At 40.4% G+C, this 26,680-nt stretch overlaps 1 protein-coding gene across 2 annotated transcripts in view; it reads left to right on the top strand.

Moving 5' to 3' along the window:
* Positions 1 to 20,181, top strand: part of LOC129725095 (zwei Ig domain protein zig-8-like) — a 32,487-nt gene extending 12,306 nt beyond the window's left edge. For both annotated transcript variants that reach the window (XM_055680520.1, XM_055680519.1), the window contains 5 exons: positions 2,345 to 2,725; positions 19,258 to 19,398; positions 19,454 to 19,599; positions 19,716 to 19,875; positions 19,975 to 20,181. In XM_055680520.1, the coding sequence (XP_055536495.1) occupies positions 2,345 to 2,725; positions 19,258 to 19,398; positions 19,454 to 19,599; positions 19,716 to 19,875; positions 19,975 to 20,111 (965 nt within the window). In that variant the 3' untranslated portion in view covers positions 20,112 to 20,181. The remainder of the gene's footprint in view (positions 1 to 2,344; positions 2,726 to 19,257; positions 19,399 to 19,453; positions 19,600 to 19,715; positions 19,876 to 19,974) is intronic.
* The last annotated feature ends 6,499 nt before the right edge of the window (positions 20,182 to 26,680 follow it).

Raw genomic sequence — 26,680 nt, 5'->3', positions numbered from 1 at the left:
ATACTGTGTAAACGAATTGCTTCCCTTCCCAGGTTTAAAGCATTTTCGTTCTGATGAGATCCAATAAGATATAATGTATGTGACGTGTAATATTCAGATTTTTTTACTATGCAATTCAATTTTCAAATCCATGCCCATTAACATATTTAGATACAAATACAAATTAATTTGGCAATTTGAACCGAGATTCAGATTACAATCCACACACAGATGGAGGTTCACATCTGGATCAGTTCCAGATCCAGTATAAAAACTAAATCAAGTACAGATGTTAATCCAATTACAGATTAAGATCTAAATACAGAGCTAGAGCCAGATTCAAATCCAATTTCAAAAATCCAAAAATCTGAAGCTTTCAGATCCAAGTTCAAATCTCAATATGTATAGTTCAAATTCCAATTTGGATTAAAATCTTAGTTCAATCTGGATCAATATTCATTATGAGTCCAGTAACAAATTAAAATCAAAGTCCATATCCAGATCGAAATTCAGATCCTAAATGAAATCCAAATACAGATTCAGCCACAAACGCAGTTCCTGCACACAACTCAGTCGTAGATGCAGATTTAAAACTAAATCAAAGCTCAAATTCAGATCCGGATCCTGATCTAAAAGCTGAAACATATTCAGACATGAATGAACATTCGGATCCAAATTAGAGAGCCAGATTCAAAATCAAATCTAAGCCCAAGCGCAAATCCGAATTCAGAAGCGAGGATTTGGTACGATAGATACATATTTTACTGTGGAAAATTTTGTTATCAACAGAAATACGAATGAACATGTATTTTTTTATTTTAAGATGGCAATCTTATGCAGAAACCTGCCGAAGAAAACCACTACCGAAGCCGTTTGCTATCCTATTTCCTTCTTTTTAGCATGTTCATTTCATGGTCATAATAAGCATTGTGTAAAAAAACTGCATCCCACTTTTTACTCAGCACTCAGCAAGCTTTCGAAAATAAATTATTTCGTATAACAAGCATCCCGTTACTGCATTCATTCATCGTTCTTTAATTCTACGAAACATAGAATAAATGATACTCGGACAGGCTATTCAGTACACCAAACAAACCGCTGGTTCCAATTGCGGTGCACTCTACAATCACAGATGTAATTTTCAACGCAAACATAGCTCGACCTTTATGTAATATGTGGTTGGCTTCAATATGACGTTCTCTAGATGAAAGTAAGCACTAATTTATTCAACGGCAATAGAACTGCATTTAGCTCGGAAATCTATTCCATTTGTTCTGTTCTAAACAAAACTTATACGTCAGTCCAACTCTGGGTATACCTTGTCAGACAGACCACGAGTACTTTTTGAATGCAAATAAAAAACATGACATTATTCCTCCCTTAATTAGACATTAACTCTTATAATCCAACATAAACATTCTTGTTCGACACATTTTCACTAAACCAAACAGCGGATAACGTCATCGAGGTAAACTGGTATAGAATAATACACATGGCTACATTTTTATCTCAGCCCCTAGCTTAGTTACAATAATACCGAAATTTTTTATTGCCCCCCTAGCGAACCATCCACTGCGCTGTGGATAGCGAATTTTCTCGCGCTCAACAGGCGTGGTTCGCGTGTAGAGGGATTTTTAGTTTGTTTTCAAATTACCTAACACGCAGCACTTCGCACGCCATAGTGGCAGGCCTTTGATCCGGTCGGTTAGTTAAACGTGACTCTACCGGTGTGTTTATGTTTACCTATTCCATCATGATTGATACACATTAGCACTAATGTAACGTCACTTATCGTTATGATCTTCAATTAACAAATTAATCCAGAGAGTTAGTAGGCTAGTTATAACAGTTAATCGATACCATTGGACTTTTATTTATTTGTTGGTAAAGTTATTGACATTTATGGACCATTGCGTCAGATGATTATATTTTTCTCAAAGTAGGTATTGTGCTATAAATTTTGTTTATAAACTTAGGCCATAACACAATGAATGTAGAGGTCATTTCTTGTATATTGCTATCATTTATACATGCTGAATTATTTGGGTAAAAGTTTGTTGTACCAAGAAATATAAACATATAGTGTCCTAAAATGATTGTTCCGTCAAGATGAAATATTCATTCGCACAGCTTCGTTGACGTTCTATTTATTATCTCCCACATTTTACAAAAATAAAAAATACCACTTGAGAGGCCAAGCACCTGCCTGTCTAATGTTTACACCTCAGTTCCCTCAAAATGTATCACATTAGTAATAGCGTATCACTGTCGCCGTACACGGCACCGATTGAAACCGAGCAGCAACACCAATGTTCTACTAAATGAATAATTTTCATCTTCTCTTCCTTTTTTTCTGTCTCGATAGATTTCACGGACGGTCTGTACCGGCCCAACTTGTGGCCGACAGAAACACCAAAACCACCGCAACCCCGACCGGAACCATATTTCGTGACGTCAGCGTCGAAAAACGCAACCGTCCGCCAAGGTGATCCGGTGTTTCTGACCTGCAAAGTGGAAAATCTCGGCTCCTACACAGTGTCCTGGATCCGGCACAACGATCTGCACATTTTGACCGTGGATCGTTACACATACACGGCCGATCAACGCTTTCAGGCGTTGCATAACAACGAAACGGACGACTGGATCCTGAATATCAAGTGGACCGAGCGGAAAGACACTGGCATTTACGAGTGCCAGTTGTCGACCCTGCCAGTCAAGAGCCTGCAGCTGTATTTGATTGTACTCGGTGAGTATGTGAGCTTAACTGTGAATATATTCAAAGCTCGCAAAATCAAACAAGCGCCTTCTACTAATTCAAAATAGTAATTAGCAGTCCGCATGATGCCACCAACGGTGGGTTGTTTGCAGACATGTTGGTAACCGTATTATGACAATTATTAGTATACACACGTATCTTATTGCAACCATTGCACTTAATTTGCATGTTACGTGTGGTGTCTCGCATGAAATGGGGATGAAACATCAAAATAAACCTGACAGAAAATTTCTAACCTTTATACATGGCGTTGAAGGTTGGTTGGTTGAAATTTTCGTTGGTAGAGAGACAAGTTTATCTCAACTGATAAGCTGTAAGGATTATACCACTAAGACTTTTTCTTTGTTCCTTTTTTTGTTCCGCTGTTTGTACTCTTTGATACTAAGTTAATGAGTTTAGTAAGCATTTAACACATTACGAACTTACGAAATTTTTGGTTTATTATTGGGCTTTCGCGCGTAATTTTATGACTTTTATAGCTTTTTCGCAATCGACTTCGGCCATAGAGCCAGTTTGGGTTATACTGGTATCAAATTGATTATGTGTTATGAAAAAGTACGGCTAATTGCATCAATTTAGAAATCTCCTAATCCAGCTTCTAGAATTATATGATAACATTATTACATACTATAGTAAGTATAGTAAGTATGCATCGCTATTACATCAATAATACATCTAATCATAGGCGCCATCTTTGGGGAGACAAGTCACTTTTTTACATCCCCCATCCCCCCAATATTTCTTCCCAGGGGCAACGTATCATTTTGCCTCCTCAATAATTTTAGAAAGTTGACGTCTCTTTTTTCGGTTTTCCTGATAGTTTGATTTGTTATTTTTAAACTACACAACACTGACGCCATTTTGCAAAACTTGTCCATAACAGTTACTTTCAAAACTGTCATTCCAGTCACTTAAGGGGTTATATACCTTTTTGCCCGAGAAAAAAAGAGCAAATTTTGGAATTTTTAAAGTGTGTAGCACCTTTTTTATTGCAAAAAAAGTAACAATTTTCTGTAAGTTACATTATTCAACAACAAAAAACAAAAAATCTATTATTTATTTATTTTTTGCGGTGCAACAACAAAAAGTTTCCCTTTGCTCTGGCAACAAGAACATCATCAATGTGCTGTGCCGAAGGGAACCTAACATTTGTTCGAAACTAAGATTTGTTCTGATATTCATCCAGTAAATCTCATTTACCGTAAGTATTCAAAGAGCATGGGTTATTTGCTCCCTGTAGTGGGACGAAACTTGGGATATTTGAAGTTGAGGAATCGTGTATTTGTAGGGAAAATTGTTACTATTGTAAATTTGTTCCGTGAATGTTTTCTCAGGCAGCATGAAATATCTGAATGCGTTGAAGCTGAATTGCATTTCTGATTAAAAAACAATAAACATGTGTTCAATTAAGTTATTCATTCATGCGAATAAAAAAAATTTAATGTTCAAAATAAGATAAAATCTATCGAGTTTCTAAGTGAAATGGAAAACAGTAGAGCTAGGCAAACTCGGTCGACAATACTTAACGAAGCCGTCAGAAACCCTGTTTGGTGAAACTAGAGAATCGTTATCTTTCACACATAACATACTTTGGCCTATGTTGATTTTGAAGGAATTTTAATTACTAGAATCGATGTACCTAGAAAAAAATATACAAGGTTAATTATGCAAGAAATGAGTAGTTATCAATTAGGGTTTTGCCGAAGACTCTGAAGTAGATATCTACTACCAATTCCAATTTGATGGTCTGTTACACAGCGTTTTCATCAGTCCATATAAAAAAGAGGCGCATTGTTATTTATAATTTTGGTGTCTCTAGCGCCTTTTTTGGAAAGAGGACAAATATTTATTTCCAATTTTGACGTTTCCACCAACTCTGCTGAAATTTTGGTATACAGGACTCTCCATTTCTTACCAGCACCCATGCTTGGTTTCGCTTTTTTTCTCTTTGAATACTCATTAGGCTATATTTTGTTAAGGAGGCATAATTCAAACAAGTCATGTATGAAGCGCAATTTGTCTGAACATTGTAATGTTAAAATTGCTATAGTCCCATAGCCAGAGTTGTTTTATTTTCGTAGGTACCAAAAGAGTAGCTCTTCCGTTTTTACAAGCTTGGCCTGAATTTTACACTGTACTGTGGTGTTGACATGTAGTGTATAAAAAAAAAAAATAATAATAAATAAAATAAATAATCGTACATTACTTTGTTTAGTTTTCCTAGTCTAGAAATATAAATTGAACCTCCCTACAAATATCTTCATTGCCTTAGAGCAATAAACAACCAGCAGCGTACACGCAGATGCGGGAATGGCAGAGCTCGAATAAAATGTATAGTTGTATGTGCTTCATATGCAGCAACTGTGAGTGGGGATAGATATACATCTCTGTATGCCTGAAGGGCACTGGGTACTGAAATGCCACTGCGACATTCTTGCTGATTGTCTTTTGTGGCGGGCCCCGATTGCTGTGCACAGGTTACGGAATGTTCGTACTCATTGATGGAGTAGAACTGTTTTGTTGTAAACCTGTACCCCAATTAGGTACAACATAGTTGATGAAACTAATGACCTGCTTGGGATTGGAGCTCCATGCTTGGTATGGAGTTAAAAGGTAACTTCCTAAGAAGTTGTACCTAGAGGAAGCAAGAGCTTCGCAAGAGCAAAGCAAATGCTCTGAACTCTCTGGTTCAGATTTGCAGAATCGGCAGGTGTCGTTCAACACTACGCCGATTTTCTTTAAATGATAAAAAGCGGGACAGTGTCCGGTGAGGAGTCCCGTGATTATCCATAGGTCACTACGATTTAGACTAAGTAGCTTTCTGGCGGTTCCAGGGTTCGGATAGATAAACTGTTTGCCTTGTCTACAACCCTGTGCCTGTTGCCATTGGGATACTATTTCTAGCCTTTCCCAAGTTCGCTTTTGATAGCGGTAATGGACGTACCCAGAAACGGCTCGGGACCAATAAACCGCTGAGCTGATCCCTGTCTTGCTAGCTAGTCAGCGTGTTCATTACCCTCGACTCCGCAGTGTCCGGGCACCCAAAACAGAAAAACTGAATTCTGTCGGGAAAGTTCCCGTAGAGTTTCAATGCATTCCCAAACAAGTTTGGAAGCGCATTTGACGGACTTAAGTGCTAGTAGTGCTGCTTGACTGTCCGAGAATATACCGATTTTCGCATGTCTGTAGTTGCGTTGCAGACATATTTTTGCGCAGATATATATGGCATATACCTCTGCTTGAAAAACGGTGGGCCATTTTCCCAGGGAAAACGTTTCCCTGATACCGGGTCCGTATATACCAGATCCCGTTAGGGATCCCATTTTCGAGCCGTCCGTATAAAAATTGACGATGCCAGGTGGAAGATTAGGCCCTCCATTGTTCCACATAGAGCGGTTTGTTTCAATCACTCTATATGGAATATCCATGTTGGTCCTAACGTCCATCCAGTCGGAGACTGTGGTTAATAGCGGAGTTAGTTTGAACTCCCTAAGTATGCGAAGGTGGCCGATTTGGTCCTCTTCAAGTATGGTTTTCCTCCTTTGCAACCTTAGAGCGCCAAGCTCTGCTTCCTTTTTCACATGAAGATGTAGAGGTAGTAGGCAAAGCATAGCTTCCATGGCTGCATTTGGAGTTGTTCGCATAGCGCTGGTAACCGAAAGACATGCAAGTCTTTGAACTTTTTTGAGTTTGGCTTGCGCAGTCACTTAGTTCACCTTAGGCCACCACACTAGGGCAGCATAGGTGATTCTTGGTCGGGCAATGGTCTTGTAAGACCAGAGTGCCAAGTCTGGTTTTAGTCCCCAGGTCTTACCGAACAGAGTTCTGCAGGCCCAGATCGCTGAGATCGCTTTCTTAGCGGCATGATCCAGTTGTGCAGACCAGTTCAGTTTCTTGTCCAAAATAATTCCGAGATATTTGACTTCATTGCTGAAGCCCAGTCTAACTCCATTCAGTATTGGAGGAGTGATGGAGATCGTCCATAGTCTGCCGAATGGAATTAGGACTGTTTTTAAGGGGTTTATGTTTAGACCCTCCTGTAAACACCATGACATGGTGGTATTCAGAGCCGTTTGCATTCGGCTCGACAGAGTTGCGTCATCTTTACCTCTGACGATGAGGACGATGTCATCGGCGTATCCAATGACCTCGTAACCAAGCTGTGAAAGCTTGTTGAGAAGTGCGTCGACAACTAGTGACCATAACAAGGGCGAGAGAACTCCTCCTTGCGGGCACCCCTTGACCACTGACATTGTTACAGACGAATCTCCCAAGGTTGCTGTGATCACTCTGCTAGAGAGCATTGCGTGTATCCAGTTCCTTGAAGTTTGGTCGATTCCCTTATTAGAAAGAGCCGTATCGATTGATGCAAAGGACGTGTTATCAAAGGCCCCTTCAATATCAAGAAAGGCACATAACGCCGTCTCCTGATAACTTAGGGACTTTTCGATCAACGTCACTAAGCTGTGAAGAGCAGTTTCTGTTGACTTGCCGCTTTGATAGGCATGTTGGTTCCTGTTCAGCGGGGAGTCTTTAAGAAACTCATCACGGATATATTTATCCATTATTTTCTCCATCAACTTGAGAAGCGATGAAGTCAGACTTATGGGTCTGAAAGTTTCAGGTAGGGTTTTGTCCTTTCTCCCAACTTTGGGGATAAACACTACCTTCACCTTCAGCCAGTTATCCGGAATATGGCCCAGGATAAAGCTGGCTCTGAAGAGGTTGATGAGTTTGGACATGATAACTGCGGCCGATTTTTGTAGAAAGATGGGTAGTATGCCGTCTGGACCAGGAGACTTCATAGGGTCGAATGAGCTTAGAGCCCAACCTATTGAAGCTTCCGTGAACAGTCGACGGGCCAGCAGGATGGACTCCCGAGACGCCATATGTCTCGAATTGTCCTGCCGCGACCCATCACTATTCAGTTCTTCGGTCTCTGTCGATCCAGGAAAGTGGGTGTTTATAAGAACCTCCAGCGTTTCCTTGGTAATGACAGTGAGGCATCCATCCTCTTTCCTCACCTGTCCTAAACCGTTAGTATGGTCTTTGGACATCGCCTTTTGGAGCCGCGTAGCTTCCGGCAGAGTTTGGATTCTTTCACAGAAACTAACTCTGGATTTCCGTTTAGCCTTGCGTAGCTCGGCGTTGTACTTAGTGAGGGACGCCCTGTAGTCGTCCCAGTTAGACGTGACTTTCGCCCTGTTGAACAACCGCCTAGTTTCCCGACGAAGGTCACTAAGTTGATCATTCCACCAGGGTACGTCACGGCATACTGACCGCTGTGTTAGTGGACAGTTAGCGTCAAAAGCATCCATGATTCTGTTTTGTAGATCATTTGCTGCCGAATTCAGGTCAACTGAATTTCGAATGTTGCTGTAACTGAAAGTTCGTGAATCGATCAGGTGTCCCTTAAAGGATTCCCAATCTGTATTCTTAGGATTTCTGAACAGCTCTCTTTTCAGAGGGTTAGCCTCTATATTAAAAACGATGTGTCTGTGGTCCGACAAACTAGTTTCATCGGAGACATGCCAATATTTTATCCTTTCAGAAATAGAGGCGCTACACAGAGTGAAATCAAGGACCTCCTGTCTGATAGCGTTGATAAAAGTGGGGTTATTCCCTACATTACATACATTGACATCGTTAGAAGTAAGGTATTCAAGTAGGTACTCACCCCTGGTGTTGGTGTCCGAGCTGCCCCAGATCGTGTGGTGAGCGTTGGCATCGCAGCCGATCAGAAACGGCTTGTTGATGGCCTTGAAGTACCGCACGAGCGCAGCAACTTCGGGTGGCGGTATATCACCTTGGTCGCCCGGGAAGTAGGCCGACGCGACAACCATTTCCTGCTTTCCTCTGGTTGTCGGTACTTCAACCGTGACGGCAACGACGTCGCGTTGGATAAATTCTGTAATAGGTAAAAAATTTAGTTCTCTATTTAGCAGAATTGCAGTCCTTGGTTTGGACTGCGTGTCACAGTAGATTAACCTACCGTTAGGAGCGTTAAGTCCGAGAACTTTGGATTCGTTGATCCACGGCTCCTGGATGAAAGCAGCCGCTAGCTGCTCTTTGGCGAATCTCCTGCAAAGAACACCCGAGGCGCCTTTTGCGTGATGGAGATTCGCTTGCAAGCAGCGAAGGCTGCTCACTTTGCAGTGAAGTTGCCGTCTTTGTCCGGATCGGAAGATGATCCTGGTATTGGCTGACGGCTGCCAACAGCGGTTTGGCTGGTTGATGGAAGTTGCTCTTCCTCACTGTTCGGCTTCGGTTGCAGCAGTCGATTGGCAACAGAAGGTCGTCGCGCACACTGTGGCGGTTTTTGACTCCGGGGGGTGCGACTTTTCGGTGGTTGATGCTTCACACTCTTGCGAGTCTTCGGCGGAACCGTCCGAGCAGCCGCGGGGTTGCGTTGTTTGGGTGGTGACAGGGCACTCACGGGGGAGCATCCTACGCGTACCTTCCCAATCGCAGGGTTGCGTTTGGGTGGTTGTGGGGCACTCCCGGAGGAGTTTCCCACGCGAACCTTTAGCCCATTCGCAGGATCGCTTTGCCTGGGTGGTGGCAGAGTACTCCCGGAGAAGTTACCCGCAGGTACCTTCCCTGACATCGCGACGGAGTCTTTCCTGCCTGTGACGTTCGGCCTTCCGCTTACCTTCCGGATGCGTGCTTTGCCGAAACCGTAGTGCAGTTCATTATTTCTACTCTAAACGAGTTTGGCCGATTCTTCGTCAATATCCAGAACTAGTTCGACCAAGGTCTTTACCAATTTGCGGTTACAGACTCGCCACATTTTGGTAGAGAGATGGTCGTTCTGATTCTGGAGTGAACGAAGAATCTTCTCGTCCGGAGAGTTCGCACTGTCCGCGAAGTAACCGACATACCGTCTGGCCTTCGGCAGATCCTTCATGTGGTATACACGAAGTTGTGCTCCCTCCCATGGTACGAGAGAAGGTACCTCCCTTTCCAACCATTGCACTGTGTCGTTGTCGGCACAGGCAAGTTGCAGGAAGCCATTTTTTAGATGGCAACCGTTAAACTTGGGCTTTGTGGTTGGATTTTCCTGGTCCGCAATGTGATCGAGGATGGAGGTCCGGACAGCCTGAAGCTGGTCCGTTGTGAGTAGGGAGCTGGGGTGGGTAGCAGAAGTAACCGCAAGGCTTATAGCTCCCACCATGTCCCTATATGTGGCCTTCGGGAGCGGCTTCGAACCCGAACCAGTGCCGTTCCGCAGTTTTTTAGGCTGTGGACACTTAGTACTGGTGTTTGGGGACACCAAGTCGTCCGACCGCTGTCGCTTGACGGCAACTTGGTTCGATTGAGCAGGCTGCTCTTTTGGAAGGAGGGCCAGCTTCCTGGCTTCTTCGTACGAGAGACCGGAGCGAAGATTTTTGCTCAGTCGCCGCCTTTGCGCATTTGAAAGTCGCTTGACAAATGGTGCCGATGATTCGGGTTTCCCTTCGTCATCGGGCCTTGTCTGTGGACCGGGAACTAAGTCCATTTGACTTTCGTCATTCCCTTGTGGAGAAAGTAGGATTAAGGATGAAGCAGAGGGTCCTCCGTCCAGCGATTCGCTGTCGAGGTTGAAATCATCCTCATGCTCCATCTCCTCCGTTCTGCCCGGTGCGTTTGTTTTTATTGGACTACGCTCCGATGAGTCCATGGGTTCATATGATTCAACATATAGATATACATATGCTCCACATTCTGCAACTGGTGACTTTTAGAAAGCGTATTAAAAAAACGCACCTTTGGAAAAAGGCTCATTCTTGCGGATACTTTCAACAGCGATGGACGCAATGGCAACTCTAGCCAAGTAGAAGAGGAGAACGCGAGCGGGACTGGACGACACACAAACCGGAGGAAGGACTATGGATGGCGCGGAGGGCCTCATCGATTCGGCAACGGATGTACAGGGCGGAGGACCTGGACATGCTGCGTGCAGGCGGCCAGTGCCGGGGTTGATACAAGCATGTTATGCTTCATCATTCACTCAACCGGACCCAATGCAGGCTGCAGCCGATAACCCGCTGGCTGCTAGTGGACTACCAATGGATAGCGTCGAGGGAAATTCTCAAGCATCCGCTTGCTCTCCGGATCACGACATGTACCTATGGCAATTTCAACAATGTTTGGACAAATTGTAGAGATAGAGTATTTCTACAAGTGCTTTATGACTTATATGACTTGTTTATGATATATATGACTTGTTCGAATTCTGCCTCCTTAACAAAATATAGTTTAATGAGCATTCAAAAAGCAAAAGAGCGAAACCAAGCATGCCAGCAACAACAGAACACCATTTTCCGACTCTGCTTTAATAATATTTACCCTTACTGCAGGCTTGTTATTTTCTTCAATATATGGGAAGAACGGAGTGAATATTCACCGCTCACTTCTTTTTTTTTGTACCAATTTCTTGCACCAAAATTCTTTTTTTTTATTTGTGCTGTGCTTTTGCCGCTCGCAGGAAAAATAACCTCACTTGCTGCTTACACCACAGCCAAGCAAAACAAGGCGGTGAATCACTTTAGTTTTTTTCCTCTGTGTGGACTCACCACTGCGACCAGAGACATTTGGTCTATTGTGATATTGCTCAGGTGTTTTGTGTACTCCGCACTTAATATTGTTGGCCGTACCGTGAAGTAAATGATACGCTTTTCATTCATATCCTTGCTTGTGTGTGAGAGTTTATCCTTTCGTATCAAGCTTACTGTTCTAGTATACCGAGCCTCTTTCTGTCCTACCAATATCGCCAAATTATAATTCCCTGAACTGAGGCTACACCTAACGTTCCTCTCTGGCCAGGTTGACTCTAAGAGGGACTTATTATGTCAAGAGGAAGGAATCTTATCGAAACCTCTTTCCCCGTGCCAGTATCGCCAATTACAATTCCCTGTAGAGGATATATATTCCTGGGATCAGTTTTATTATAAGAAGGACCTATTTTGTCAAGAGGAAGGAGTCTTATCGAAACCTCGTTCTTCCAGCCAAGACCGCGCCATAATTACAATTCCCAGAAGAGAACTATTATACGTTACTCGAAACAGTTTTATTATAAGAGGGACTTTTTTGTTAGGATGAAAGTCAGCGGTACCATAGAATTCAGCTTGAAGGAAGGGTATGAGTGGAGAGCCTGAGAATAAATCCATGTTGAAGACATTGACAACCAAATAGCCTGATACTTTTAAGATTCGACCCCCGACCACTCGCTTATCAAAGCGGAATCTGTATCCTTGCGGCTAAGAAGCTTCTAAATCTCTTTAGTTGAAATACACAGAAGTATTCCACGGTACGCACTGCTGAGATATCATTCGAATTCGATTTACTTTTTTCGGTTTCGAGTAGCAAAGCAACCAAACACAATCTACTTTCCTACCTAGATGCTTCCCTCATTTGAAATATGCTTAAGAGACACAAAGTAAAAGCACTGCAGTGAGCTCTGTTGTATAGCTATTGTGCGTGGTGTCCTTTCGTGTGATAAAGCTCACACCAGTTCATTATTTCTCCGTAGAGATTTTTCAGATTTCACCGCGGTGTTTTTCGCAGGCTCCTCAGATTAAGGTGTACGGAATCAAAAGGCATCATTTTCAAATGACTGTAGCTTTCTACTCATTGAGTATTTTCTATTGAACATCTGGATGAAATTTGTTCAATGTGTATTGTTTACACTGTTTAAGTTGCACTCAGCTGCTAGTGCAATCGTTGCGAATATGAAGGAGTCGGAATAAAAATGGATCACAGTATAGTGTATCCGATCACATGCCATTAGTTCAAGCTTTAAGGGGAAGCCGAATAGTTCAGTTAGAGATGTGGTTAAAAAACTGCATTTGAGTAAAAATTTTGTTCAAGATGCGAAAAAACGTGAAGGTTTACTTGTACAAAGTTCAGAAAGACCCGAATCGCAATGAACAACAGAATACGGTGCCGTGCACGGCAGCTCTGCACCCAGATGTTTACGAAACCACATTGCCTCGTTACGGATGACGAGAAATATATAAAAGCAGATTTTCATCAGCTTCCGGGGTTATAATTCGAAGCTCCTAAGGACGTTAGAAAGCAGAAGGTGTCAAAGTTCGCCAAAAAGTACATGGTTTGGCAAGCAATTTGACTAAGGAAGTAAATCTTGTACCGAAGCATCTCAATCCCCAGAACGCACCTGAACTGCGGCCAATAGAGAAGTACTGGGTCATCGTGAAGCAGTTACTTGAAGATCTCGCTTAAAAAATATTTTGACAGAATTACTTGACATAGCCCCTAAAATCACGTGGTAAAATTAGTCACAAAAGTGGAATTTTCTTTGTGAATTATGAGAGTTACATAAGAAATTTGGCGGGAATGAAAAACATATCACTCAATCCCGTATTTGCCAACGATAAAACTTTGTCACATGGATCCACAAGGCTTAATTTGTAAAATTCTTCTCACAAAAAGGACACATGTCCAGTAAATAATTAAAATTTCCTTTATGTCAATTATTACGATAACCATATGTCAAATTTTTCCCAATGTCCTGTCCGTTTAGCTATTGTTAAGGCAAATCTCTAATTGTACCAGTAGTAGCATCCAATTCTTCTACTCGTGCCCAAGCACGCTTAATAACCGATGATATAACATAAACGCGTTCGAAAAAAAACGATAATATAAGTAAACATAAAACGATAGTGAACAAAAATACAGTTGTGAACTAAGGCAACATTGCTGCTGAGAATATATTTTATTAATTGCCTGAGACCCATTGCGGCAGAAGAACTTTCTTCTCTACAACAGGCAATGTTCGATCTTATGAATGCCATGTTATGTTATAGGTAAATTTCATGTTTAAAGCAATTCAAATTGGAACAAATTTTCCCAATGACTTTGTTTCAAATTTAACAAACAAAACCAAACAAAATTTTGAATTGAAACGCTCGTTCATTGAAAGCCATTGAAAATTAACTTTTTAATTTTTAACAGTAAATAATGCGCACTTGCAATTATTACTAAAACTTCCCTTAAACCAAATATCAAACTAATATATGATCTTAATTAGGTAGCTCATATATTTGACAGAATTCAGAGTTCCGGCGTTGGAGTTGCAATTGTATTCCATCGTCTAATCAAATCGTGCTCTTCCCTATCTTGAGACGAAAGTTATTGAAACTTTGGGAATTGAATATCAAACTGAGTATAAGATATTTGCACAAATTCTTCGATTTTTAGAAAACAGCACAAATTAATCCACCTAGTGGCGAGACCCAGCCTTTCTCATTCGGACTTTATTATTTCTTGAAACAAATTTACCAAAAAACTTCGAATTTTCGAAAAAAAATACATCTTGATAATTTCTACTGTATTCATAACTAGTTCTAAATAATAAAATTGGGTAGCCAACAGCACCATCTGTGATCCAACCATCTGTGAGAAAAATTGATGACTTTAAGCAGTCTTTGAAAAATGTTTCTTTTCAGAACGCGATTTCATATTTTTATACATAACGGACGAAGTTACAGTCCGATAACAACAAAATTCAGTAGGGTCTTATGGGGCTAATAGACCTTCCATACAATGAATGTGAAAATCGGTTCAGTCGTCTCTAAGAAAAATGGGTGAGTTTTCACAGCCTCCGGAACACGTTTCTTTCAATAACATTTAAACCACACGTTTAATCATTATGAAAATTATTATTTGAGGATTTTCAAGGAAGTTTTTTCATTTGACACCAGTTTTGTGAAAATTGGTTGAGCAGTTTAGGAGATAATGCAGTTTTATGATTTTCACATTTCAAACACAGTGGCTAAATTAAAAGTACGATGGCAATGAAATTCAATAGTATCCTATGGGGCCTCCAGACCTTTCATTTGTAACTGATTTTGTGAAAATCGGTTCAACCATCTCTGAGAAAAGTGAGTGAGTTTAAGCAGTCTTTAGAATATGTTTCTTTTTATAACGTGATTTCACATGTTTATAAATAACGAACAAAGTTATAGTCCGATTACAATGAAATTCAATAGCAAGCTATAAGGAGTCTAGACCTTTCATTTGACACTAATTTTGTGGAAATCGGTCCAGCTATCTCTGAGTAAAATGAGTGAGTTTAATCAGCCTCTGGATAACATTTCTTTACATAACTTTTGAACCATATATCCAATCATTACGAAATCTATAAGTTAAGGGTTTTGGAGACAGCCCGTTCATTTGATACAAATTTTATTAAAATCGGTTGTGTGGTTTCTGAGATGTTAATGTTTCATGATTTTTACATTTTGATACATGACCTCTAAAATAAAAATCCGATTACAATGAAATTCAATAGCAACTTATAGGGCAACTAGACCTTTCATTTGCAATTAATTTCATGAAAATCGGTTAAGTCATCCCTGAGAAAAGTGAGTGAGATAAAAAAGTTGCACATACACACACACACATACATACATACATACAGAAAATGCTCAGCTCGTCGAACTGAGTCGAGTGGTATAAAACATTCGGCCATCGGGGCCACTTTTATACCTTTGGTTTTCTCAGTGATTTTCTAGGACAAAGGCAGTGACCTTTCTAGGACAAAGGCAAAATACATATTAATAATTTCTGCTCCTTCTAGTTGGCCTTAGGTGGAAAGCTGGTCTAACAAGTTAGAGTTCAGTTTGGCTTGATGATCCATATGATAAATAAAAACATATGATAAATAAAAATTACATAAACCTTCAATTGATTATTTTGATTTGAGTCATAGGGATGTCGAAGTTCAAAAGATGGAAAGCTAGGGTAAAGTAGCACAGAATAACTTCGCTTCTCTAATCAGCTTTGGTACTTAATTTGCAGTTAAACAAATTTACTAAGTACTAATTTTAATACAAAACAATATACATAGTTTCTGTCAAAATAGGTTCTACCGAACAAAACATCAAAATGATAAACTTTTATTTTAGCTTTTATTTTAGTAAACACATTTGTTTATTCTTGAAATAATGCTGTACGGGCGTTTAAAAGCACACATATCAACAAAGGCCAGTCGGCTGATCAAATAAAACTAACTTGGCATCTTGCATGCATGAATGTTTATTTACATAGGTATATGCAAGAGAAAACGTTCTGCACCAAGGCAAAGTAAATTCAGGCAGTATTTGTTTTGCCTGTGAATGTACGGTGAAATTTGGGTGAAGAGCAGTCGGTAACGCTACCTGAAGTTCACATTTTTCGGAACGGAAATATTGGGAGGTACCTTATTTACAATAGGTAGTAACTTGCTTTAAAGTGAAACTAGACGGTGGCTTTTTTCCATACAATTTTGAGATTAGGATATTTCACTTGACGATTTTAAGCGTAAAAATCTCAGATTCCACCTAATAAATAGCGCTCGAATTGCTACTCTATGCATTCGTCAGCGGTGCAAACCAGAGTCGGTGTATATAGAGCAAAGGGATGGCAACATGCTATCTCTTTCTATGTTGAATAAGTGAAGAGTCTTCCCGACAAAAGTAATAAGTATATGGAACTTTTGCTGGGCGTCTGCCTCGTGGCTTTATTCTTAAATAAAGCCCCGATATGTTGACTACTGTCAAACGTGTAGAGTTTAGATAGGGCTGCCATCCCCTTGATATAGAGTTGCGCAAAGAGAAAATCTTTCGTTTCGGCAACACAGTTTTTGTGCCGTTTGTTGCCAAGAACTATACAGTTCTGTTTTTCACCATGCATAAGCGAATATCATATTTTGAAATTCTTCACAAGGTACACAGTTTTGAAAGATTACACCGGTCGGTGATGCTTTGTTAAATTGAACTGAACCAGTGTACAAATTTAATGCTGGATTCAAAATATGTAGTTAAAACTTCGAAAAAACACATATTCTTATCACGCTTAATTACAACACTCCCAACATTATCACCTTGTTTATTTACATTGCTCGATTGGTACCCTCGTTTGACACTGATTTGGTTCCTTTGGTTTCATCTTTGCGCGACTCTTTATACACATAGACTTTGGTGCAAACAATTGATCAATCATTACACATGTAATTTTAATGATTTTCAAGAAAATTATTTAGTTTTAAAATATACGTATTTTAGTATTTTTTTAGAAATAAAATTCATTAGAACAACTCTCTAGACTCTAACGAAGAAAACTTAACAGCTGGAAGTACTGAATTTGAATGTTTTGTTTTTATTTTTGGCGTCAAAATCTCGGAAACGAAAAAAAACATGGCGAGATTCACGAATGGGCTGACTGTCTTTGATAATAAATTTTAAAATAAGGTTAGTGGTTAGTGAAAATGTTTGAATTATCAGTAATTATACTAACAAAAGGTCAATTTTAAAGTTACTATTAACGAAAGTAATTTTTTCGACTTTATTTTGCGATAAAGTCACAGTGTTGTTTAAAAACAACATGGTAATATTGGCACATTAAAATGTAAATCTTTCAATTTTTTTATGCATATTGGTTAGTTCTAGAGCAGTTAACCTGTTGAACAAAGATTTTATGTTTTTAGATTATTTTTTAACATCGTGCGCATTTAAGGGTTAAGGTCAAAATTTTAAGAGCGATTCCAACTTTATTCGTATGAAAAATCCCGTGCCTACTTGTGGTGAATCTGACGGCAACATTGGGTGACACATCATGACGCTCATGGCACGCTTCAGCAATCGCCTAACCAACCGAGACAACCGTTCCACGCCGGCTTTGTTTAGGTTTTCCCTCGCCAGGATTACTGACTGTCTTGTATACAGATGTGTACTACGGTCTGAGAAGATGATTTGTACCTACATACTAGAGATGGTCGGGTTTCGGGTTTTTAAACCCGAAACCCGAACCCGACCCGTACCCGACGGGTTCGGGTCGGGTTCGGGTTTGAAAATTTTTGAAAGTGTCGGGTACGGGTCGGGTTCGGGTTTGGTGAAAAAAAAAATTTCGGGTTCGGGTCGGGTTCGGGTTTGAAAATTTCGGGTTCAGGTCGGGTTTGGGTATGAAAACCCGAAACCCGACTATAAAATCTATGAAATCTCGAGTTCAGGTCGGGTTCGGGTTCCACAATTTCGGGTTCGGGTTTCATAGAAATAAAATTCTCGGGTTCGGGTTTGAACGAATAAAAAAAGTTCGGGTTCGGGTCGGGCTCGGGTTTCGACAGAAAAAAAAATTCGGGTTCGGGTCGGGTACGGGTTTGAAAAACATCAAACCCGACCATCTCTACTACATACGTATGGATCTGTCGTAGGACGGTTTTGATTGAGAAGATGCAGCCTGTTTTACTCTTTCGCGTACAAGCATGTTTCAGTGGTATATTGGTTGTATAATACAGTTTTAATTACATTTCGCAAGATTTTGCATGTAAAGTAGGTTGTTGAGCTAATTTATTGCTCCGCTACCGTTTTGTAGCATTTGCTCTTCGTTGGAGGTTAAAGCCAACTATCGCATTAAAAACGACGGCGAGCATCTCGTAAAATCCTTGAATAATATTCCTCCTACTGCTATTTATTTACCCACACAGGGCTTATAAAAGCATTAATCAACACTAAAAAACGATTTCTCTGGATTATATCTTGCCCCAGGTCAACTATCAGTGCATAAGTCAAGATTAATAACTGTAAATAATTTCCTGTTAGTCGTGCTACGCCATCCAAATTTCGTCCGTTCTTGTTTCGGCACCTGCAACATTGTTCCCACGCGTCTCATTTTTCATCTTTCCACGCGGTCTATAAAGTAGCTGGCATCGTGCTTACCAAACCGTGGGCGTCTTTTCAAACATGTAAACAGGACTGGGCCTGAGCGATTCGTCGGCATGTGCAGCGAAATGACCCCACAGTTGCAAAAGCGAAGCAAGATGTTTCCAGCTCAATTATGAACTGATAGATTACTGCGGAACGGATGGCCGCATGCTATTAAAATGACAACTGCATTCAAACCACATTCTATGGTTGTAATACTTGCCTTACAACACGAGAATCGTAACCTATCAATCGCAGTTCTGATTTATTTCCAGCCACGAAAGGGTCACGTACTTTAATTAGACTTACCCTTTACCGGGTTCTGTCTTGGATGAAGATGACACCGGGTGCGTGTGCGACTTTAGTTATATGTAGTGTGTTTGCTCTCGAAGAGACGTTTTTTTTGACATTCATAGCTTTATTAATGTGGTATTTAAGTTATTAACTGGTTAATTTACACCCGTGTTGACACTCTTCGCTTCTTTCACCTGATTCCGCTTCGAGCGCGCAACATGATCCCGAGAATGATTTATAGCCACGCCGGTATTTCTCTCCAGTAGCCAAGCGAGGGAGGGGTTTCAGAGTTAGGGGTTGATTTTGATTTGTGTTACGTTCGAATTTTAGCAGTGATTTCACTGCGATTCCATTGAACGAATTCCATCACTGTCTCCCCTAGTATACTGCCCTGAGTAAAAGGCATGCGATCACACTTTTCCACTTTGTTTAATCGTGGTTTTCCGCAATTCGAGCAAAATTGTCAATGAAGTTAAATTTAATTGCCAAACTATCGTAAAATTTCCCTCTGCTGTCGGTCTCTTCCAGATGAGTTCGAGTTGGTGCGTAGGCAGGACGACATTCTGTACGATATACCAATACCACCCAGCCTATCCGAGACGAAAAGATCTCACAACGGCGGTACTAACCAGAATGGAGACATCTACAACCGTATGTACGCGGATAGAGGTAAACGGAGGGAATCGTTAATAACAGCATCCAGCTGATGGCTAATTATTTACAGATTATTTAAACTTAGCTTCCACCACGCAAATTCTTGAGGGAACTATTGTCTACGCGTATAAGGGAGAAACTCTCAACCTCACTTGCATTGTGAACCATAACTACGATCGACGGCCCAGCCACGTGATTTGGTATCATCAAAATGATGTAATTTTTCAATTGTTCAAGAATTCTTCGATGTCAATATTGCTATCAAATTATATTATCAGTTTGGTTTATATCTGGTACAACAAAAAAACATTAAAACCATTTTTTTTACCTAGATTGTGTCATACGAATCACTGCGGAAACGGGATAAATCTCCTCCGAACAGCATCACGTTGCATCATCAGATACAAAATGTTGACTTTGATGATGCTGGCAACTACACGTGCGCACCGGAACTGTACGGTAGCGCCAGTACGATCGTTCATATTTTAGATGGTAGGTATGGCCATTGTTTGTACGGAAATGATGAACCTGCATAATGAATTGTAATTTAAATAACACCCACCCTGTATCTATCTTCTGTTACTTTTACAGGCGATGAAATACAAAGTGCGATAATCAGCAGGAGCAACGATGTGACAGGAAAACCTCGAGTTACGGCACTGAAAGCAACAGTAGCTGCCATTCTAAGTTTGTGCATATTTTATTATAATCCTGACAAAGCCGGATGAAGACACTCGGCTATTTATGTAAAAAGAGATTGTAAATAATTCAGAAGATTATACGATTATTAGAACAGTATTTTAACAACCGATTACTATTATTGGTTAGTTACCGACAAAACGATGTGTGTGACTGTCACCTGTAGGACTACTGTAGACACTAGCTGTAATTCAACCTAAAGACATCTCTGGACTACAAACGAATAAGTGATCAGAATCTCTGAAATGGTTTTCTAAACCCTAAGATATGATGCTGGTTTTAAAACCAAAGAATCTGTACTGTATTTTCAGGGTTTTCAATAAGTTCGAATACAACTTCTTATTGTTGTATAGGTGCGCACCATGTGCATTCTGTGTATTGGTATTGGTGTCAGCTTTAGCCTCATGTAGAGGCTAACCGACGCACACGCTGTCCAGAGTATTTTGAAGTTAGAAGGTATAATCCACCGTACAGTATTCCACTAACACCAATGAAATAGTTTCGCCAAGCCATTAAATTTTCTATGAAAACTATTTTTGCTCCCATTACAATACATACATCATGACCCTATCGTCATACCTTCTAACTTCAAAATACTTTGCACGGTGTCGACTTTCTATCATCTGTTGTTTGTATACCGCACCTGATGAACGCCCGACGTCGTAGTAAAGTTCCAGACGTGAAAAACTCCCGCTGATGTTTTTCGAGAAAAATGTGAAAATTAACGTTTGCATTGAAATGGACAAAAATTGCCGATTTTTCATGGGCTTACCTCACACGCACAAACTACCTACGCAGCATTAATCATAGTAACACACGCGTCAGCAGGAAAAAATGACAGCTCTATCAGTCAAACTCTAACTGTGATGGCGAAAACAGTGAAGCTACTCCGTTCATAACAGTGCGCGTTTAAAGAACGATACCCCGTCGCGTCGAAAACGGACATCGTGCAACACTTTGTGGACGCCAGATACGCCTATTCCGACATTTACAACATCTTGGCACTATTAGACAACTACTGGAACATAGAAAAAGCCCGGCTCCGGACGGCCATCGACCCTGAGTGACAAGAAGCTCCAAAGGATGCCGAAGAGGAATACCGAGGGAAAAGTGGCTACATCGCTGCGTGCGCGATGGACGACATGACCTATCCCACCCTGGATGGCAACGACTGGCAGGGCACTTCGTGTTTTACTTCCCCGGACTGGCAGTGAACGGGGAAATTCATAGTACGAGGTGCTTGCTGAAAGTTGCGTCGTTCAAGGAATACCATAAGGGCGAAGGCGCGATATTTCGACCGGATTTGGCGTCGGCCCACTACTCGAAGCAATCGTTGGAAGAGATGTAGCAGCTGAATATCGATGTGGTACACCAATGTGGTCGGTGAACCCGCCCAACGTCCTCCAGCTGCGTCCTATCAAGAATTTCTGGGCAAACCTGAAGCGTAAGATTTACTCCAACAATGTTGTCGCAAAAATTGAATAGGAATTGACGAATAAAACGAAGAAAGAACTCAAAAACGTACCTACACGTATGTTTTCGTCCGCCATGGCGAATGTTCCGGTTAACTGCCGGAAAGCCGCTCGCAAGGGCGAAGAATGTTTCGCAAGTAGGCTAATATAATTACCTTCCATGGGAAATTTATCAAACTTAATAATCTGTCTTAGTATTTTTGTCACCATCCGAAAAATGTCCATTTTTTAATGCAAACGTTGATATTAATCCGCGGTGCTGGAGAATACTGTAGCCCTAGCACTTCCGGACGTCTACGGGAAGGATCATAACGCCTTTCAACAGGACGGCGCATCGGCCCACATGGCGAATATCGTCCAAGCGTGTAATTTCACTGATTTTCTCGATAACGCTTTGTGGATTCTCAGCTTCCCGGACCCTAATTCCCTGGACTTTAATGTATGGTCGTCCCAGGTAACACGTCGTAAAGGTTCTCAATAAATATTACCTCAATAAAATATCACTTTGAGAATATCTTGTATTTTCATTTTTTTTACATAATTGTATTCGATCTTATTGAACACCCTGTAGTATTCGCCTTAACTTCAAATACTTTGCGATCCGCAAATTTGGACACAACTATTACTCTTTTGTTGTAAACTCAATTTTTTTCCAATACTTTTATCATTCATCATTGCTTTTTAGTACTCCACGTATAGTTTTACATATCTCGCCAAACATGTGAAAAGGGCCCATGTGCCACGTGTAAACAAGCCAAAATTTCACGTTTTTTCGCGATTACAAGGTTAATCTGCTTGTACGAATAAGATTGTTTGATTAAAAAAAACTTCTTTCATCAACAAATCTTATTTGTACGCTTGTAATTATCACAAAACGAGAAAATTTGGTTTGCTTACAAATGGCACATGGCCCCTCTTTCACATGTTTGGCGAGATATATTGTTTATATAGTTAATCTATTACAGCTTGTTAAGCTGCTATTAGGCGGGTTTTGGCTGAGCTTGAGCTGTTTAAGCTGTTTGTTGGGAGTGTTACTGTCCTGTTGAGTTCTTTAGGGTATGAATATTGCCTACAATCTGTTTTATACCAGGAATGTAGAGGTTACAAATTTAAACGGTGAAACAAACTTTTAAAATTAGTTGGGGCCATCCACATACCACGTGGACAGTTTTTCAACGATTTTGACCCCCTCCCCCTCTCCCTTCCGTGGACAACTGCCATATAAATTCTAAAAAAAAGTATGGACCGCCAACCCCCCCCCCCCCCCCCCCCCAAGCTGTCCACGTGGTATGTGGATGGCCCCTTTAATATATTCTCACAAAGTTTCGAAGTGTCATTGCACTCTCCAGTCTGTACAGAAAGCACAGAGAACAGACATTCATGTTCATATAAAGAAATTTGAAAATCGTGTGTAAAAATTTGAATCGAAATACGTTAATACACTAACGACTTGTGGTGCCTCAGTTACACTGCATAAATATTGCTGTATCGATATTTTATCGATATCAGTGCTTGGTTTGTAAGTGACAAAAGCGCCACATAGCGGGAGCATTACCACTTAGTGGTAAATGACGGTTGCAAGTTTTTACACATCTTTTGAAAAGAAGATGAACGTCTGTTCTCTGTGCAGAAAGTCAGGCAAAAAAAATCTGGTTAGCAAAATCATTTTAAATAATACATAAACAAATATATACCCTATTTACTGCTTTTCTTATTGTACAACACTACTGAACTGATAAAATATTTGAATTGATCTGATTTTGAGGCAATAAACGGAAGAATGAAAAGCTGTTTATCTCAGTTTTAGAATTGCCAAAGTTTTAGCAACACAAATGCTAGATTTATCTTGGTTCTGATATTTAAAATACATAAAGACTCGAAACTGACGTAAGCTGAGGTGTCACGAGAGTGGATAACATATTAACAATATTACAAGCTTTTTGTTATAGCGTCCGAAATCATGATGAATATAAAGCTGGATTAGAGCACCTTCTTATTCCTTGGACGCTCTTGCCTCCATAATAAATAGTACATTCAAAAATAGCATTTTTACAAAAATATACCAAATTATATTCTATTGGTTATCTGCAACAAACTTGTATACGATCATCTTGAAAGAAGCTTTCAACTTGTTTGCCATACCAATGCTACGTATAACAGTAAATTTTAACATTGAAACAAGAAATTGTGAATTATGTGAAAAACTATAAAGCAGTTTTTTTTCAGAACCCTACCTTACGATTAAACTTTTTTAAGGCAGTTTTCGAGTTTATTTCGTTCAGTTCAGTTTCTTCTAAATAGATTTTTATATATTTAATCATGAAGGATACCGTTGAAATCTTTCTGAATTGTAGAAAATTTTGTTACGCATAACAAAACTGTTTCTAGATTACGTTTAAAAATTTTGTGGATGTAAACTATGTACTGTTACTGTCTTGTTTCCCGTTAAACAGTTAAAAACAAAAAGTAAAGATACAAATTAAAAATTACATTAATTTATTAAACTTCAGAACCCAATAATAAAAGAAGCCATCAAAATGCCCATCCATTCTGTCATACCATTTCAGTGCAGTGTTTTACGAAGACCTTTACCGTTTGATTGGCTGATTTTGCGCTTTCGAGAGACTTGCCGTTCGGACAAAATCTGTTTTTCATTTATTTTTTTCTGTTGATCTGTAATGCTCTCAACTGCACTACAAGGACTGGAAGCGATATCCTTTCCTGTGTTCGGCAAACGGATAGTTTGTTGCAGAGGACTTCGCGTTTTCATGGTCAACCGTTTTGTATAGCTAGTGTCGCTTAGGAACAATGACTTTATCATCACCTGATTACATAAGGGGCAATTCTTAAATTTGCTTAATGACTGACGAATACATTGGTCACAGAATGTATGACCGCAATTTACAACCACAGGTTTGTCAAAGACTTCGGAAAAACATATCGGGCATTCCCTTTCTGCCAAGGAGGCAAATGTAGCTGGTCCTAAAATAATAAATACCTGACGATTGATACTTGTTTGTATAATGATGATTTTTACCTCGGTTACGAAGATTGTATCGATTGGTAGGAGGACCAACGCTGGAATTCGAACTACGGAGACTGGTACTTTTTGGAGAAGATATCAACGCTGATTCGTCCAACTGAACTGACTGCAAGGAAGCATTCATATCGTTTTGAAATATTAGGATCTTCGAGTAAAACAACGTTGAAAACATTGATATTTATCACTAACAGCCATAAATTTTATTGACAGGAAAACAACAACTGTTGCAAAATCTGCAATAAAGAACAATGGCAAATATATAAACGGTGTAAGTGGTGTTAACTGAGCAGGCGCAAGTTGACAGATCCTTAAGGTTGGACGAATGGGTGATACTGTCAGAATCGATACTTACGCCAATCGCACATGTATGTACACTCAAAGAAAATATTACCAAGCGAACACGTAGAAACAACCAATTTTTTAAAAATGGCTAGATTTAGTGCAATTGAAAACAAGTGTGCTAACTTTCACAATTTTTGATAAAAAGATGATTTTGCTGCAACCTGGTGGGGGTGACACCCGAATTTTCCGCCCCGGGTGTCACCCGGTCACGCTACGTCACTGATTAAAGGTATCCGATTTTGCCTAAATGATGACTGGCCGTCCTCAAATGTAGGTAAACCGATTTTAGGGCTCTTCCCACTGCTTCCGTTCCGGGACCGGGCCGTGGCTGATCCGCGTGTCGTCCGGGCTCGTTTGAGATTGATTGCATGCGTTCTTATGAACGCATTCACACCGACGCGCCGTGCCCAGACCGGGGCAGCGTTGAGTTGCCGTCGTGCTGCTGCAGTGCGAGAGAAAAACTATCGTTGCCGACGATACTTTGTGTTGGCCGGAGAGTGCACGGAAGGCACTCGGGTGGATGCGTGTATGTTGTAGTGACATATTTCGCGCGGAGTGAGCTGCGGTATGAAAAAAAGAGAAAGACGTTCTTCCACATACACACATCAACATTTCTCAGCCAGAGCGCAGCGCGGGCACGGTTCAAGCACGGCGCAGTGTGAATGCATGAAAAGTCCCGGACGAGCCCGGTCCCGGCCCGGTCCCTGAACGGAAGCAGTGGGAATAGCCCTTTTATCTCAAACTTCCTTTCCGCACAGAAGGGCTTATTAACGTCAAAATACACATAGTTGGGTATTTTTTTTTGTGTACTTAGCATCGAGGGATAGCTCCAAACGGCCAATTTATATCAATATTGTGGCGCCAGCACTAAATTAAAGTTCGGAAGTCGGACTTCCGACTTCCGAACTTTCTTCCGAAAAGAACCTATGTTGTTTTCCTTATCACATAGGACCTATTTGATTGGTCTCTTAGTAAATATTAGCGACACATTGGACCTTGGATTTAATGGCTCCAAAGGATTAATACGAACTAATATATTTTTATGATTAACGTATGATATTCGAATTCGAAATTTATTTCCATAACAACATTATTTACCTTTTTAAGGGTTTTTTTTATTTGACCAACATTATTCTTACATAAAATTCTTCTTTGTGGATTAAAATAAATAGGAATCCAGTACCCACTTAGGCAGGCGGTGGCAGTGTAGTGGTCTATGAAATGACCGCAAAACCGAAGTGGGGGATCAAATAGAAATTGAAAATGTTAAATTCAATCAAGAAGGGAAATGTGATATGTCATGCGATGTGAAAATATTTAATATACCTAGTTTCTTTAAAAAAAATTACAAGAAACGTAAACATCTTTTATGGTATATTTATTTTAATTTATTATTGTGAGATGGTTGCGGGTCGTACATCACTGGAAACGACGAATTACCACCTGAAGTTGTAAAACACTAGCATAGTAAATAACACTATATGCATGAAATGAAAACCTTTAACAACAGAAACTTGGACAGGAAGCCCACGGATTTCATCTTTGCTGCTTGACGTGAAGGGCTGATCGCGACGTGAACGATGACAATAAAATGGTTGAGGGTATCGATCACTTACGGCAGTACGGCCACGGTCTGTGCTGCCTGACGTCAATGACTAATTACGACGTGAAACATCATAATGGAGACGAAAACGATTACGGTGTGAGTGCGATGAACCTGACAAAATCGTGTTATCAAGAA

This window comes from Wyeomyia smithii, chromosome 2 (genome assembly GCF_029784165.1).
Source record: "Wyeomyia smithii strain HCP4-BCI-WySm-NY-G18 chromosome 2, ASM2978416v1, whole genome shotgun sequence".
NCBI classification, from domain to species: Eukaryota; Metazoa; Arthropoda; class Insecta; order Diptera; family Culicidae; genus Wyeomyia; species Wyeomyia smithii.
This window is presented reverse-complemented; position numbering and strand designations above follow the sequence as displayed.